This window comes from Manacus vitellinus, unplaced genomic scaffold, assembly GCF_001715985.3.
Source record: "Manacus vitellinus isolate BGI_N305 unplaced genomic scaffold, ASM171598v3 scaffold_16_pilon, whole genome shotgun sequence".
In the NCBI taxonomy this organism is placed as follows: Eukaryota; Metazoa; Chordata; class Aves; order Passeriformes; family Pipridae; genus Manacus; species Manacus vitellinus.
This window is the reverse complement of record NW_021939189.1, coordinates 2,188,700-2,203,813: the sequence shown is the minus strand read 5'-3', so window position 1 is coordinate 2,203,813 and position 15,114 is coordinate 2,188,700. Positions and strand designations below refer to the sequence as shown.

At 46.1% G+C, this 15,114-nt stretch overlaps 2 protein-coding genes and 1 non-coding gene across 3 annotated transcripts in view; 1 reads left to right on the top strand and 2 right to left on the bottom strand.

Moving 5' to 3' along the window:
* Positions 1–467: 467 nt before the first annotated feature.
* Positions 468–7,541, bottom strand: TIPIN (TIMELESS interacting protein). Its single transcript, XM_018069597.1, has 8 exons — positions 7,315–7,541; positions 6,815–6,974; positions 5,519–5,606; positions 4,565–4,640; positions 4,041–4,163; positions 3,462–3,525; positions 1,390–1,617; positions 468–1,092 (listed from the first exon to the last, which is right to left on the bottom strand). The coding sequence occupies exons 2-8, from the start codon at positions 6,945–6,947 to the stop codon at positions 947–949; spliced, it is 858 nt and encodes a 285-aa protein (XP_017925086.1). The 5' UTR covers positions 6,948–6,974; positions 7,315–7,541; the 3' UTR covers positions 468–946.
* On the bottom strand, positions 2,501–2,633 carry LOC112840999. Its single transcript, XR_003212655.1, has one exon.
* Positions 7,542–12,993: 5,452 nt separating the features above from the next.
* The window catches only part of MAP2K1 (mitogen-activated protein kinase kinase 1), a 31,973-nt gene continuing 29,852 nt past the window's right edge, over positions 12,994–15,114 (top strand). Inside the window, exon 1 of the mRNA XM_018069683.2 lies at positions 12,994–13,098. Within this exon, the coding sequence (XP_017925172.2) occupies positions 13,019–13,098 (80 nt within the window). The 5' untranslated portion in view covers positions 12,994–13,018. The remainder of the gene's footprint in view (positions 13,099–15,114) is intronic.

The window sequence follows — 15,114 nt, the reverse complement described above, 5'->3', positions numbered from 1 at the left end:
TAATTCAAAAAATCCTTTCCTCACGTTGCCCATAAAATCATTAAAACCTAAATACTTCCTCATTCCACTCTAGTTCCATGAGTTGAACTCATTTCTACAAGGATATAAAAGCAAACTCCTCACACTGACCTGGAACAGGGAATTCTGTGTACTGAAATCCCAGAGCTGCACATCAGCATAAAATACACCCGTTGCCATGAGGTTACTGCTTCATTCAGTACTTTTGTTGTTGGAGAGGGTGATTCCTCTTCATTCCACACAAGGGAAAGCTGCTGTTCAAGGAAAAACCAGACAGTAAGAAGAGGATGAAGCAGAGCCTTGAGCACAGAGCAGAATCAGGTGAGGGAGGGTCAGGGATATGGTCAAAGCCTTTTCCCTGAGAGCAGGGACCTGTCTGGGAAGGGATGTGTGACCCAAGGGATGGGGAAGTTTGGAGGGCCTGGCCTTGGAACACCCTCATACAAGAATTTCAGGTTTGACTTTGGAAATTTAATAACTTTAATTTTATAAGAAAAAAATGCAGGTCTGCATAAGCATGTTAAAACATTCCAGTCCCCCTGTTCAGACCCAAACAGAGCTGTTAAAAAACCCCAAACAACACAACTTTAATAGAAATTCACCTGTCAACACCCCAGGTAATTCGGTTTGGCATAAATTATAAACTAAATTCAAAGTAGATAAAAAACCTCATTAATATTTCCTAAAAATGTTGTGGGAGGTGGAAAAGATGGTTTAAGTGCAGCTGGAGAAGTTTGTTCTGTTTCCTGGTGTGTGGAGCTGCTCATCTGCAGCTTCCAGGGAAGAGCTGTGTCCCACTCCAGCAGTGCCACGGTGAGGACTTCCCTGGAGCTCATGGAGTGCAGCGAGCCAGCGACAGCTCAGTGTAACACAGTACTTAGAGCAGTGGGTTCTTTGGGTCAGAAAGGCATTCAGGGTGTGGGAACAGCTACTGCTCTTCCCTGGCACATTCCAGTGCTCCATCCCCATCTTCTGTAAGAGCAGCTGGAGGAACTGGAGTGTCTTCAGTAAGGTCAGTGGGATCCTGAGCGACCGGGGTGTGCAGCTCCTCTCCTGAGGAACTGGGGGGCAGCTCTGGGGAGGAGAAAAGGGAAAACATGAGCAAACACTTGCTGTGTTTACCTGCTGCTTCCAGCACCAGAATTCCAGCCTGCAGGAAAGGCAACTCAGAGAGAGCCAGCAAGCTGAACTCCACTGCACCAAGGACAAAGCCATCACAGCTCAGCACAGCAACCAGGGAGAGCAGCGAGGAGCTGAACTACAGGAAAACTGTTGAAATTCCAGAGCTGCACAAGGAGCCCCTGCCATGTCCTTTCCCCCAGCAGCTGCTCAGGCCCTGCCCTGAGGGTTAGTGCTGACTCAGATTCTCACCGCTGAGCTGGGCCTGGCTGAGCTGGGCCTGGCTGAGCTGGGCCTGGCTGAGCCCCTGCAGCCTCGCCTGCCTCCTCTCCAGGGCCAGCTGCCTGTTCTTCTTCATCCGCTCCTGCTGCTCCTCTGTGAGAGCTGTGCCAGGCAGGGATTTGGGTTCTTCTGCATTCCCAGAGCAGGAATGTGCATCTTCAGCAGCTGCATCCAGTCCATTGCTTTCCCCTTCTCCTTCTGGGTAAAAATGAGGGGTGGGAGGGGGAAGAGGGACACAAATCAGCACTTTAAAGCCACTACACACCTATCAAAGTACATTTTCAAAGTATTTCTATGTTCTACATCCTGAAGTTGTATTGGCAGCTGAAGATCACCCCATAGTTTAGTTTGAATGGGTAATTTTCTGCCAAGGTCCACATACCTGATATTCAAAGGATACAAGAATTGCTCATCAGAGACCCCCCCAATAACCAATGTCTGAGCATAGAGAGGCACAGCTCTGTGTCCTGAGGGAGCTACAGGAGCTGTGCCTGAAGGTTCAAAAGAGACAGTAAATCCAGGCAATCCTTACACAAAGGCCAGGAAATGTTCATCCCACCCTATTCATGTGACACTGTCCTTTAGGAAGTGGAAGGAGTAGCTATGGGAATTCCAAACTTTCAAGGCCAGCTTGGATGAGGCTTGGAGCAACCTGGGCTAGTGGAAGGTGTCCCTGCCCATGGCAGGGGGTGGAGCAAGATGAGCTTTAAGGTCCCTTCCAACCCAAACCATTCCAGGATTCTACAAATCAGAGGCTTGAACACTCCCATTGAATACTCAGGTTTGAATTCAGTGTGCTCTGTTATGGAATACTGGAATATTTACTCGTCTGCCAGCACTGAAACATGTCAGTTTAAGGCAGTTTAACCAGACAAGCTTCACCCACCAACAGAGCAGCAGAGCACTCCCAAAGGAGTGCCCAGGGACTGTACACTTCAGCCTAGGAACAAAACTGTTGTGAGCTGGTTGTTCCCACAACACTCCAGCTCCAGGTTGGATTTCTGGGAGATGCCCCCCCAAGGTTTTCAGAGCAGCTGCAGCACCACCCCCAGCTGCGAGCAGCCCAGCAGCACAGAGCCCAGATGTGTGGGACCCTCGCACAGGACGCCTGATGGCTCTGCAGGGCCTGTCGGCAGGACCCACCGTCACTGTGTGTGGCTGCCCAGGGCTGCACCCTTCTCCAGCCAGTGCAGCCCACGGGGAGGGCAGGCCACAGGTCACCAGCTGCCCAAGGAACATCCCACTGGGGACACCAGGTGAACTCATCCACCAGAACTCCATTCCCAGGCACTGGCAGGTCTGGAGTCAGAGCTCCACATGAGCACAAACAGGACGATGGTTTCAAGAGACACTCACGATGGAAGTGTGAAAACCTGCACAGCACCTCAGGAACGATGATGAAACTCTCCATTTCTACTAAAAAAGCTTCTTTCAAACTACCTCTGCTTCCTCTTTTAGTTAAAAAATTGTTTCTATCTAATCTTTATCTGATCAGAAGAGACTCTTGAAGTACCTACTCGTTAAGTGGCTGGATTTTCATCCTGGGAGAAGAAATACTCCCCGTAGTGATGTGCCAAAACTGCCAGACCCAGCAGTGCCCCCGGGCAGCAGCAAGTCCTCTGCCCACAGAGGGCACTGCCCCCAGTGCCCTGAACTCCTTGGAGCACAGGCAGTGCAAGGAGTCTGACTCCTGCATGGATCAGACCCAAGGGCTCTCCAGGCTGCCCAGTGTGACAGTGCAGCACAAACCGCTGGGCTCACTCACGGAGGATCTTTTGGAAGGATATTTTAACAATGCTCCTAAACCCATTTTCCACTTCCCTTCAGTAGACCATGCAATGTTATTTATTTTTTCATATATATATGTAGCATTTTAGTCCAAGTACCAGTTGAGTTTTGTGATCACAAGTTTCACAGAAGTTTGGTTTTAAAATTTCTTCTACATTAGAAAAACTACCTTGATCATTAATTTCTGGTCACTAGAAGGGGAAGTAAAGTAATTTTAAGCACTGAAGCACTGACAAACATCACAGAGAGCATACCTTCATTATTTTTGTAGTCCTCATGTAAAATAGGAAGATCAAGTCTAATCCTCTTTAGGCAGGTCTGCAAAGGAGAGATGAAATACTGGTATTTCAACTGTAGCGAGTTTTTTTGGTCAACACTGGAAATAATGGTAAAACCTTTACACTTTTACACTTTATTACTCTGCCAAAATACTCTTTTCACTCCATGTCTGTTAGACCCATGACTGTCAATGCTGTGGATCCTTTTTCCCAGTCCTACATCCATCCCCCAGTCAGGTGAAGCAAACATTCTTCATCTTCTTTGGCAGGTTCAAACACGAAAAACCAAGCAACAAAACCCCCAAACCCAACCAGTCCCAGCACTCTGAAGCAACTCACTGTGGTTAAAGATGTCCTGAAAATGCAGAAGTTGATTCTCTGAGGTAATAATTCAAATAATAATCCAGTATTTATATCTAAATATAAATACTGGAAAGGGCTTTAAATAGAGAGAAATTAATAATTCTAAGCAGTATGCACAACTTCAGTCTTCTTTTGTTGCATAACTGATCTCCCAAACCAACCTCTTGGACTGTTCCATAGGGCATGACATACCTGGACTTCCTTTTTGTTTCCCAAATTCTCCACTCTGTCAATAAAATCCTCAAACTGCAATTTTGGGAACAGTCTGTGGGCCCAGTGCTCCATATGTTGTATGAGTGTCTTCAGGTCCTCTGCCTACAGCATAAAAAACAACACCCAGCTGCTAAAAGCTGACAAAGGCAGGAGACTGCAGAGGGAAAGGGGACAGCAACACTCCTGAAAACAGGAACTATCTGCAGCTTCAAAGTCTCTTGGAAATTTAAGCAAGATGAACACATGGGTAACTTTTAAGTGCATGTAAGTCAATTCTAGTTTTGGAGTTGAGGAAAACGGTTTTAAGATCAAAAACACGGATTTTTTTAAAGCATTCACGGTTGGTTTAAAACTTGCAACAACAAAGCCCATGAGAGCATGTTCAAACAGTGCCAGAGAGCTGCCAAGCAGTGTGCTGCCAGTTCTGCCAGGACCAGGCTGTCAGCACTCCATCAAACCCAGAGCAACCCCAGCAAACACAACAAGAGCTCCCCCAGTCTCACCTCGTGCCCTTTGCCCTTGAACTTCACGTTGTCGAACATGTGTCTGAGGGCTGGCAGTCCCCTTTCGGAGGTTAATCTGGTAACAGGGAATGGCAGAAGTTATTTGGAACCTGCTTTCTTCTTTCAATTTACAAGTATAAAAGAAAAACTCTCAGATGCCTTAAAAAAGCCCAAAGCTCCAGAGTTCTACCTGAAGGAAGTAGGGAATTAGAAGCTATTAAGAGAATGCACAAAATAGGACAAAGATTGCTGCAAGACCCACACCTTTCTGATCTTTCTAATTCCCAATACTCGTAGTCCTGGTCCAAGCAGCTTTTTGGTTTTGATTACATGAAAGAGAATTGAATGGTCAGTTCTAGGATCTCTATTGGCCACATAAAACCAGTCTGGTGTGTGCCCAGAGCACTCACCTGTGGTATCACTGACTAACCCACCAGTGTATTTAAATCAGACAAAACTGAAAGCTTGGATTCTTTATTGGTTATAAAGAACTTATACCAGTTTTAGTCATAACAGCAAAGAAAACATAAAAACCCTTTATATAAAGTTTATCCAGTTTGTATATAAATCAGGTGTGCACATAAAAAGTGTGCTTTATTTAGTGTCTTACAGTCCCCATCATATTGAGGTTTTATTTTGAAGCACACTTTAATTAAACCAAGAAATCTACAGTTCTATGCCTGAAGCAAAATCAAGGTGTTTAGGTGTAAACAATAAATATGTATAAATAATACCTCTTAAAGTACCAGCCATGTACTAAGTCCCAAGAAGAATTCAAGCAAGTTTGACTAAAAATAGCATTATATAGCAGGCTAGGAGTAAAAGGTTCAGACACTGCATCCAAAAGGCACTTTGTCAATCTCTTGACCTTGGACTCAGCAGGGATCACAGGAACCTTCACCATTCTCCCACAGCCAAATTCATCAAAAAAAGACACATTCTGTTAAAATTTACCTCTGGGCATCCAGTTTAGGCCTTGGTCTTTTAAGAGCATTCCGTGTGACCACAGCAGAGTCCTTGGTTTGTGTCTGCTGGTTCCCATCTGCAGCCAGGGAAGAAAACACATTTTGAGTATATCATTCCATTGACATCAACCAGAATTGCATCACGGACAATTTTAAGTTTCTGCCCTACCAAAAAAGCAGCATCAAAAGCATTCCATGGTAGGGACAACAGCCCCAAAAAAATCTGCATGTTTCATGCAAATTTTAAACAAATCCTTCTCTGCAAAATATGAAGAATCAACTTTTCTAACATAGTAGGTTTCTTGAAAGTGCAAATTTCTCGTTTTAGAACTTTTATATTGCATTTCTGATGAGAAATGTATCGAGAGCAGATCCTGCTTCTAAAGGTCAAGATGCTCAAGTGATCCAGAGGCAGAATTTGACAGGGGTGTCCCAAAGTTTCCACTGAGAGAGATGAAAGGCAGACCTAAACCACCTGCAACGCCCTCAAAAAATAGACAAAGAGGTGATGTGACAATAAACAATATGTCTTTTAAGAACCAAAGTACAAATACGTGCTGATTAGGGCCAGTATTTATTATTTGACTGCAACGGGCAAGGCACCACTGCCCCTCTTCTCTAAGAGGTAGCAATTATTATACTGATTTCTTGGCTTATTTTTTGTTACTTTGACCCTCAGGAACTCAGAAGTTCTCCTTTTCATGCATCAAGGAATTAAATCTATCCCAAATCCTATTTTCTAGTGAACTGACAGAGCTGTGATCAAGGAAAACACATGTAACATTATATGCAAACATGAGCAGAAGTAAACAACAGTTCAAATAAAAATGTGATACTTTCTATTCGCTTGTTCAGTACACAGAAAGCTCTTTCCAAATACAAATAATTAAGTTTTACTGTCTTGGGATTTTTCCTGGGTCACATGCTCTACAATATCTACTAATAACTCCCTGGAATATTACACTCAACACTCTCACCTCTTCTAAAATCCAAGTCATCAAGTGTAGCTATAGATCATTGTTGGATAATTATCTCTCCAGCAACACTCTGTCAGGAGAGCTTGAATTCTACAAAGATTCCTTTGTGTAGCTATTTTTCACGGAATCCACCACGATAAACATTCCTCACAAGGTAGAAAGCACAGAATGACTAACAATTTAAATGTGCCATTTGTTTTCTGACGATTTTTATGCAGTGAACTCAAGGCAGTAAAGCACAACACCGATAATTTTGATGACACAGTGTTAAAATGGGATTTTTTTAGGGGTCGGGGGTGGGTATTCACCTGTATGAGCCTCAGCCCAGTCAGCATCGTCTCTTCCAGGAGAGGCAGGAGGTGGGAGAGGTGGGAATGTTTCGTCCTCTGTGTTCTCGTAATCCGGGAGATCAAACAGGTTGTTCTCTAAAGGATCTAACATCGCCACAAAGCAGCTTTTTTTCCACTCCTGCAAAAAAAACCAAAACACCAAAAGCGTTAAAGAGAAGCAGCGAGGCTGCCACAGAGGCAGAAAAACATCAATTATATACAGCAAATCTACAGATTTTTCAAAGGTTTGCCAAGCAGAAACCAGACCGTGACACAAATTAAGCAGCAAACACCGTGCAGAAGGATGACACAACCCAGCCGAATAAAATAAAGGGTTTGTCATGTTTCAACTCGTCAAAGTTACCTGGGAGTGGTAGAAATAAAACAAAACAATTAGATTTGTAACCACAGCGCTTATCCGGGCAGCTGTGTGCCCCTCACATCCCTGATATCGAACATTCCCCAAATTCACAGCTTACCTGGAAACGCGGTCTGGAGGGGGAGTCCCTTTCCCGGCTCTCAAGCGAAGCTAATTCCAGACACTGCACACGAGCGCGGCCGGGGTGAGCCGGTCCCGGCAGGGCTGCGCTCCCCGGGCTCCGGGCACGTTTGTATTTCGAAGGAGAAGCCCTTTCCCGGGCAGATCCCGGCGGGACGGAGGCTCCGCGCGGATCCCGCCGCGAGGGGCCCGGGCCGGGCCGTGAGGGGCCCCAAGTCCCGCGAGAGCCGCGCGTCTCGCGAGCTCTCGGGAGCGGCGGCTGAGGGGGTTTGGCGCCAAAATGCTGTGGGCGGGGCCGGGCGGCTGAGGGGGCTCCAGGGACGGGAGCGGGCGATGCTTCCCCGCTCCCTGTGGGATGTGCTGTGGAGTCACAGAGTGGCCTGGGGGGAAGGGACAGTGAGGGTGGTCACCTTCCACCCCCCTGCCGTGGGCAGGGATCCCTTGCACTAGACCAGGTTGCTCCAAGCCTTGTCCAACCTGGCGTTGGACACTTTCCATAGGGATGGGGAGGCCACAACCTGCCAGTAAATTCCACAAGCCTTATAGCCAAGAATTCCAGCCAGGACAGTCTCACAGCTCAACTGTCAATTCAGAGAACAAAGCAGGCACTTCACTACATAATTTCCATGAACAACCTCTCTCAGGGAGCTGAAATTAAGCATTAGGAACATGAAGACACCGTGTGGTTTGGAGAACACACACTACTATGTTACGTGACTGTGCCAAACCCGGGCAACAAGACAAAGTCCTAGGAAACTTCTCCTTGAACCAAGAACACTGCACAGAATCACAGGGAAGATAAATGGAATTCCACAAGTCTCATGGCTCAGTGCACAGGTGAATGTCTGGGCTGACTCCGGGGCAGCCTCATAAAACTTGCAGTTAAAACAACATCTCCAAAAGATCCAAATTCCCCAAACACAAAGGAGTCTGTTTTGGAAAAATACACTGCTTTGCAACTCCTGCTTATTTACAATCCTTGCAACATGTTTGAGGTTCTTTATAAATTACTCTTGTACTCAGGTGGGATATACGACTGCCCAAGGCACCTGCTCATTTCTAGCATGAATTTTAACATCTGGACATCACAGATTCCCAGACTGGGTTGGGTTGGAAGGGACCTTAAAGCCCATCTTGATCCACCCCCTGCCATGGGCAGGCTGTGAGGGCACATGGCCAGGGCATGTCCAGCACCCGCAGCCCCCCCCCGCTCTCTGGAGTGTCACCTCATTGGCAAAACCTGACAGGGATGAGGGTTAAATTTGAAGTATCTAACGTTGCAAAGCCCCACAATGAATCAGCCCCAGGGATGGGATTTAAAATAGTGCCTGTTGAGCCCTTTCTCACTTCACAGAATCACAGGATTATTGAGGTTGGAAAAGCCCTCCCAGCCCATGGATCCCCCCTGTGCCCAGTCTCCACCTTGTCCCCCAGCCCAGAGCACTGAGTGCCACATTTAGTCCTTCCTGGGACACCTCCAGGGATGGAGACTCCAAACCTCCCTGGGCAGCCCCTGCCAAGGCCTGACCACCCCTTCCATGGAGAAATTCCTCCTGATGTCCAACCTGAGCCTCCCCTGGCACAGTTTGAGGCCGTTCCCTCTCCTCCTGTCCCTTGTTCCCTGGGAGCTCCCCTCTCCTGTCAGAGAGTTTCAGAGCCAGAAGGTCCCCCCTGATCCCTCTTTTCTCCAGGCTGAGCCCCCCCAGCTCTCTCAGCCGCTCCTGCTGCTCCAGCCCCTTCCCAGCTCCGTTCCCTTCCCTGGACACACTGCAGCCCCAGGACAGGGAGCGATCCCAAGCTCCTCTCCATCCAGATGTCAGCCAGAGCCTCCTGGTAATTTAAAACTGAACAGTCTGCAGTTGTCCAGGCTGGAATAAATGTGCCGAGCCCTCGGGGATTTGGCAGCTGTGCACAGAAAATGCCATGTAAGGATTTGGGCTGCAGAAACAACAGGAGAGGCTCCAGGCTCCCGACTCCAACGCAGTGGGAGCTGTAAAATCCTTCTCATATTTTACATCCCAGTCCATAGAAGGGTATCTGGCTTAAATTACAGTCTCTTCATTCAAACAAAATTATAGAAATTAATCAAAAATATTAACACATTAAAGGAATTGGGTTTTTCCTCCTCTATAAATTCAAATTTGACATACAATGTTTCTGGTAATTTAATGTATTCCTTCTAGTACGACAAAATCAATTGTAGTTACTTTCTGGTTAAAATTATTTTAACAGTTAATGTTTAAAATGTGTATTCCCGATTGCAGCAGCATCTTTTACAGTCAAGAATACATTAAATATATGGAGAACACGCTAATGGATTTTTTAGGATTGAATCCATTTGTCTGAACTTTTTAGATATGGCAAATTTCTTCAATCGACTGAGGCACTTGAAGTATGAAAATTAACACAAAGATTTAATAATAATAATCATAGATCAAATGCTGCTAATTTCCAGTGCAAAGCACTGTAATTGTGCCATATAAAATCACTGAAAATCACATGTCTGTGTGATGAGCTCTTTGCATTGAAATAATAGTCACTCTTTATACTAAAAAACCCTTACAAACAAAAAAAGCAGAAGATCACTCACAGTCTCTGCAGAGATACACTGTTATAAAACTGACCATATTTGTGCAACTTTGATGAATCGATATTTTTTGAAGAGTGTTTAATTAGAGACTGGGCTTGGTGATCTAAGTGGTTCTTTCCAGTCCTCTGTTCCTAATTAAATAAAAAGCAAATGCTGGCAGACATTGATTATTGGTTTTTCCTCAGGAAATGAATAACCAGCCACATGCTGATAAAATAATAAGTCAGGGAAATAAAAAACAAACAGAAAAAGCCCCAGCATACGTTGCTTCTGTTCTAGAAAACACTTCTGGTTTCTAGTTTAGGTGACATAGAAATATTACTGTTTGTTTCTGTGTGGATTAATGTAATTCCATTAGAAAAGCTGCAGAAAATTTGCACCTTATTTTATATTTCAGTCTCATTTCCTGGTTTGTTACACGTAATATATGGCAAAGCAAACCTGTCAGATGGATAATTGCCTGTTTCTGGGCTTGGAGGGGTTTATTCCTAAGGGAGCAGAGTTTGCTCTGCAAAAAAAACCCTCTAAATATTATGTTGGCAAAGCTTTTCCTGGGATAAACCCTCGGCACAACTGGTCCCATTGTAGCTGTGTTAGTGGGAAATCACATCTTAGGGATTAAGCAAATTTCAGCTATTGGGGGTTTATATTTATTTATATTTATATCTTGCTAATCTAATCTGAATTTTACGTTATACAGTCACCTTAAACATTAATTTAGTACATCACAAAGCATTTAAATTTTGTTCTGACCCACAGTGCTCCTGTTTCTTGAGGAAAACAAGGTGTTCAAGGCAGTCTCTCTGTCAGCCCCCTTTGACTAATTTTTGATCCTGTTGTCCGATTTTAATCAAATTCGAACCAGGCTTCTTAAATTCCATTGCTTTAAGGACTAATTATTTCCTTAACTCACTTTGCTAACCATTAAATAGATTAAGAAGTGTTAAATCTTACAAATAGAAGATTGTGTGTGCATGTTTTGGCAGTGGAATATGCAGTTCTATGTGGCAGTCGAGTTTGAAAAGTTGGACTAATTTAGCTGCAATTAATCTATACAGTAATTGTGGTTTTCTTTTCAGACAAGAAAATAGAAAAAAAATTGTGTTTCCATAAGGGAAAAAAGTGGTAATGAAGACAAGTTTCTTTGTTCCACTTCTATTTACAGAGACAAATTACCTCTATTTTTCCAAGCAGTGGTGGAATCAATAAATCAGAAACTCTCCCTGCTCAGAAGCCTCTCACAGAAATTACACCACCACCTATTTTTAATTCATCTTTTCCTCTGTGATTCACCCTCAGAAACACCTGTTTGTGAAGAAAATGCAGTTCCTTCCACGGAGAACATTCAAATTCCCAAAACACGTGTTTTGTTTTGGCTGGGGAAATGTACTTAATTTTTGGTTGCAAACGCCCTGAGGTTAAATCTGTTTGTTTTACAGATGTTCAAACCAACCTACAACAGCACAGAAATGATTTCTTCGGTGGTATCAGCCCATACACACGTGAATTTATTTCTGTATTCAGTGAATCCAACATATTTTGCGTTTTGTGCTGTGGGTCACAGGGATTTTAAAAGAGATTTTACTCAATTCAGTGATTTCTCAGCGCTTCCACAGCCCGATGTTCTCAGCGCAAGGATAAAGCGCTCCAGAGGAGGGAGCTCTCCCTTAATAGCTGGAATTGGATGGAGGGAACAGGTCTTTGAACGGCAAAGCTGTGAAAAGAGTAATTTAATCTTTTTTTTTTTTTTTACTTTAGAAATGTAAGATGTCAGGAACCATACAGCATTTTTGCGTCATATGCTCATCATTTCAGTTAATGGTTACTTTGATTAAAAACACAATTTTAATTTTAGAATTCAAACATGCAGAATTCAGACTGGTTCTTTATAGAAAGTATTTACAGTATAAATTTTGTTATGGAAGTTACTCTGCACTTACTTTTTAACTTGTGTCTGAATCCACTCATGGCAGTATAAAACCCGTCCACAGCTGTAAAGAAGTTGTTCATTTAAGTGATGTATTCATATGTCTTGTATATCAAAAAGACCGGGTTGGCTTTGTTGATCCAAATATTCCATATCCCACCTCCCCTGAGATCTATAACTAAACAACAGGACCCTTACATTTAAATTCTCCCTCTTGGAAAGAGAACTGGTTTGGAGGAACAGCTGCCACTGACTGAAGTAAAAGGATATATTATTCTATGGTTCTATGATGTTACAAGTCTCACGGCTCAGTGCACAGGTGGATGCCTGGGCTGACTCCGGGGCAGCCCCATCAAACTTGCAGTTAAAACATCTCCAAGAGATCCAAATTCCCTTTAAACGCAAAGGGGTCTGTTTTGGAAAAATACACTGCTTTGCAACTCCTGCTTATTTACAACACGTTCGAGGTTCTTTGTAAGTCACCCTTGTAGTTAGGTGGGATATATGACCTGCTCATTTCTAGCATGAATTTTAACATCTGAAGATCACAGATTTCCCAGACTGGGTTGGGTTGGAAACGACTTTAAAGACCAGCTCATTCCAGCCCTAATTCCATGGGCAGGGACACCTTCCACTATCTCAGGTTGCTCCAAGCCCCGTCCAAGCTGGCCTTGGACACTTGCAGGGATGGGGCCAGCCACAGCTTCTCCGGGCAAGCCTGTGCCAGGGCCTCCCCGCCCGCTCAAGGGAGGATTTTCGTTCCCCCCATCGCGCCTCCACCCCGGCACAGGGCGCTGAGGGCGCTCTGAGGGCAGCGCTTCCCGCGGCTTCACCTCGCGCCGTGCGCATGCGCCCTCCCCCGCGCGTGCGCGGTGCGGTGGCGGTCGGCGCGCGCCGGCGCGGTCCCGGCCGGGCACATCCCGCTCCCGATCCCGATCCGATCCCGCTCCGGCTCCCCAGCCCCATCCCGGGCAGTGCCGGCCGCAGCCGCCGAGCGCTCGGAGCGGGCGCCGCGCTCCCACACCCGCACCCGCCGCCTCCCGCAAGCCCGCGGGGGCAGCGCCGGCCGAGGGACAGCCGGCGCGTTTCCCCGGCGCAGGAAGTGGCCGGTCCCGCCCGGAGCGGGGCCGCGGCCGCCCCCCGCCCCCGCGCCCCGCGCGCCGCAAGATGCCGAAGGAAGAAGCCCGGGCCGATCCAGCTGAACCCCGCTCCCGATGGATCCGCCGTGAACGGCACCAGCTCTGCGAGTGAGTGTGGCCGGGGGGCGCGGGCCGGGCGCGGGGCGGGCTGCGGGGCTGCCCGGCACTGCCCGCGTTACCCCGGGAACATCCCGGTTATCCATCCCGATCCCCGCGCGGTGCCCCCTGCGCGGTACCCGCTCGGAGCCTCCGCTGCCGACTGAAGGGATGGTGCTGTCGGCCATAAACAAACTTCTGTCACATACGCGAGGTGGAAAAAAAAAACCCGGTGGGAAAACAGAGGGAAACTTGAATAACTCTCCTCTCCTGGTCCCTGATGGTGTCTGCTCAATTCTTAGCTTATATAATTACCCAGTGAGCGCCAAATTGCACGTTTCCAGCAGCATATTTCATCAACGCGCGTGTGGGAGAAATTACATTGGAAACCGCAGATTTGTAGAGAAGGTGTTTTTGTTTTGGTTTCCCTCTGTCCTTGGCGTTAAACCAAACAATCGCGAGTTGCAGTAAATCTGTTTTTCGGTGATTAACATGTGCTGGGGACGGCAGGGAGAGTGTGTGTGTGTGTGGAGGGGGAAAAGCCTCTGAGCTCTGCTGGGTGTGATACAAACGTGACGCTGTAAATGTGGGAAGGTCTGAGCTGATCGTGGGGACGCTTCTGCGGGAGAAAATACCCAATATTGGACTGCTACATGTTGCTGATGAACCTCTGTTACATGTTGCCTGTGGGTGAGCGGGGTGGGCTCAGTCGTGCAGATAAAGCTCCAGCACCCGAGGTGTTGTGGAAGGTTTTAGTTTGGGGTTAACAGGTCAGCGTTCACACCTTGATTTTTGGACTGAGGTGTTGGGCTGGCTCTTCACTGAGCCGTGAAACAAAGCTGTGGCTTAGAGGAGCAGATTCCTGTCCCTGTATGGTCAGTTCGGTGTCCTCTGGGATGTGTAAACTGAGCTCCGATGTGCTGAGGTACCACCCTGACGGAGGGACGGGAGGCAGGATTGCAGGGAGATGTACAAGTCCAGGGCTTTAAACTGCACTGCAAGTGTCGTTGCTCATTTTCAGGCAGGCTCAGAGATCATTAAACCACCCAAACGTCTTAAGAAAAAAACCCCCGACCAAAACCAACCTAACCTCAACAGAAATGTAACCCCAAAAACGAGCCAACACCCCCCAAAAAATAAAAAATTCAGCATCTAGCAGCTCCAGCTATGACCTTTCTAGCAAACTCTTTTGATGATTAACTGAGAGATGAGCTGTTTAAAAACTGTTCTTTGGCAGGAGTTGCTGATTGTATCTAAGCATTATGATCTGAATATTATGCAGCTTTTGTTCTGGATTGACAGGGGGAAAATACTGATATTTTATGCTTGCCTGTGTAGCATTTTCCAGTTGATTTTCTTCAAGGCAGTTGGGGATGTGTTGATTTAGTCTTCAGGGATCCCTTTGCATACCAGTTTTGTTCTACAGAATAAATCTGATAAGCCAGTCACTTGCTGATTGTGGTACCTGAGGTTAATCACCTCGCTGGCAATATATTAAATACCCTATCTCTTCCCTCAAGGAGTGTCATTAATTTTAAATTGCATTTCCATGTCTGATACTCATTTACCTGTTGGAAACCTTTGGAGACACACGGGAGTGTTGAGTCTTGTTTGCACAGATGAGCTGTCCTGCCTCATTTTCTGCTCAGTGTGTTGATCTGACTGGGGGGGGGTGTGTGTCTCCCAGACTTCTTTGTCATATGGAAGCTCTTATAGGCTTTTGCCAGGCTTAGGGATGTCCTGTATTGTTAAAAGAAGTAGCTTAGTGAAAGTAAATTCGGCAGCCACTTGTCCTATAAACAGCCAGGATTAATCAATCCTGGAAATATCCCCTCATCCTGCTAATATTAAACCCTCACCGGGAAAGATCTCAAACAGCAAGGAACAGTTGCATGAGAATTTGAAAATGTCGTTGGGATAAAGTTGAAAACAGTTTTGTTTTTCGTTTCCTTCATGTGTGAGGTTGTTTATTTTTCCCCCCCTCTCCTGCTCTGTGCTTTCCCCCTGAATTCCACAGTGGAGGTGTTT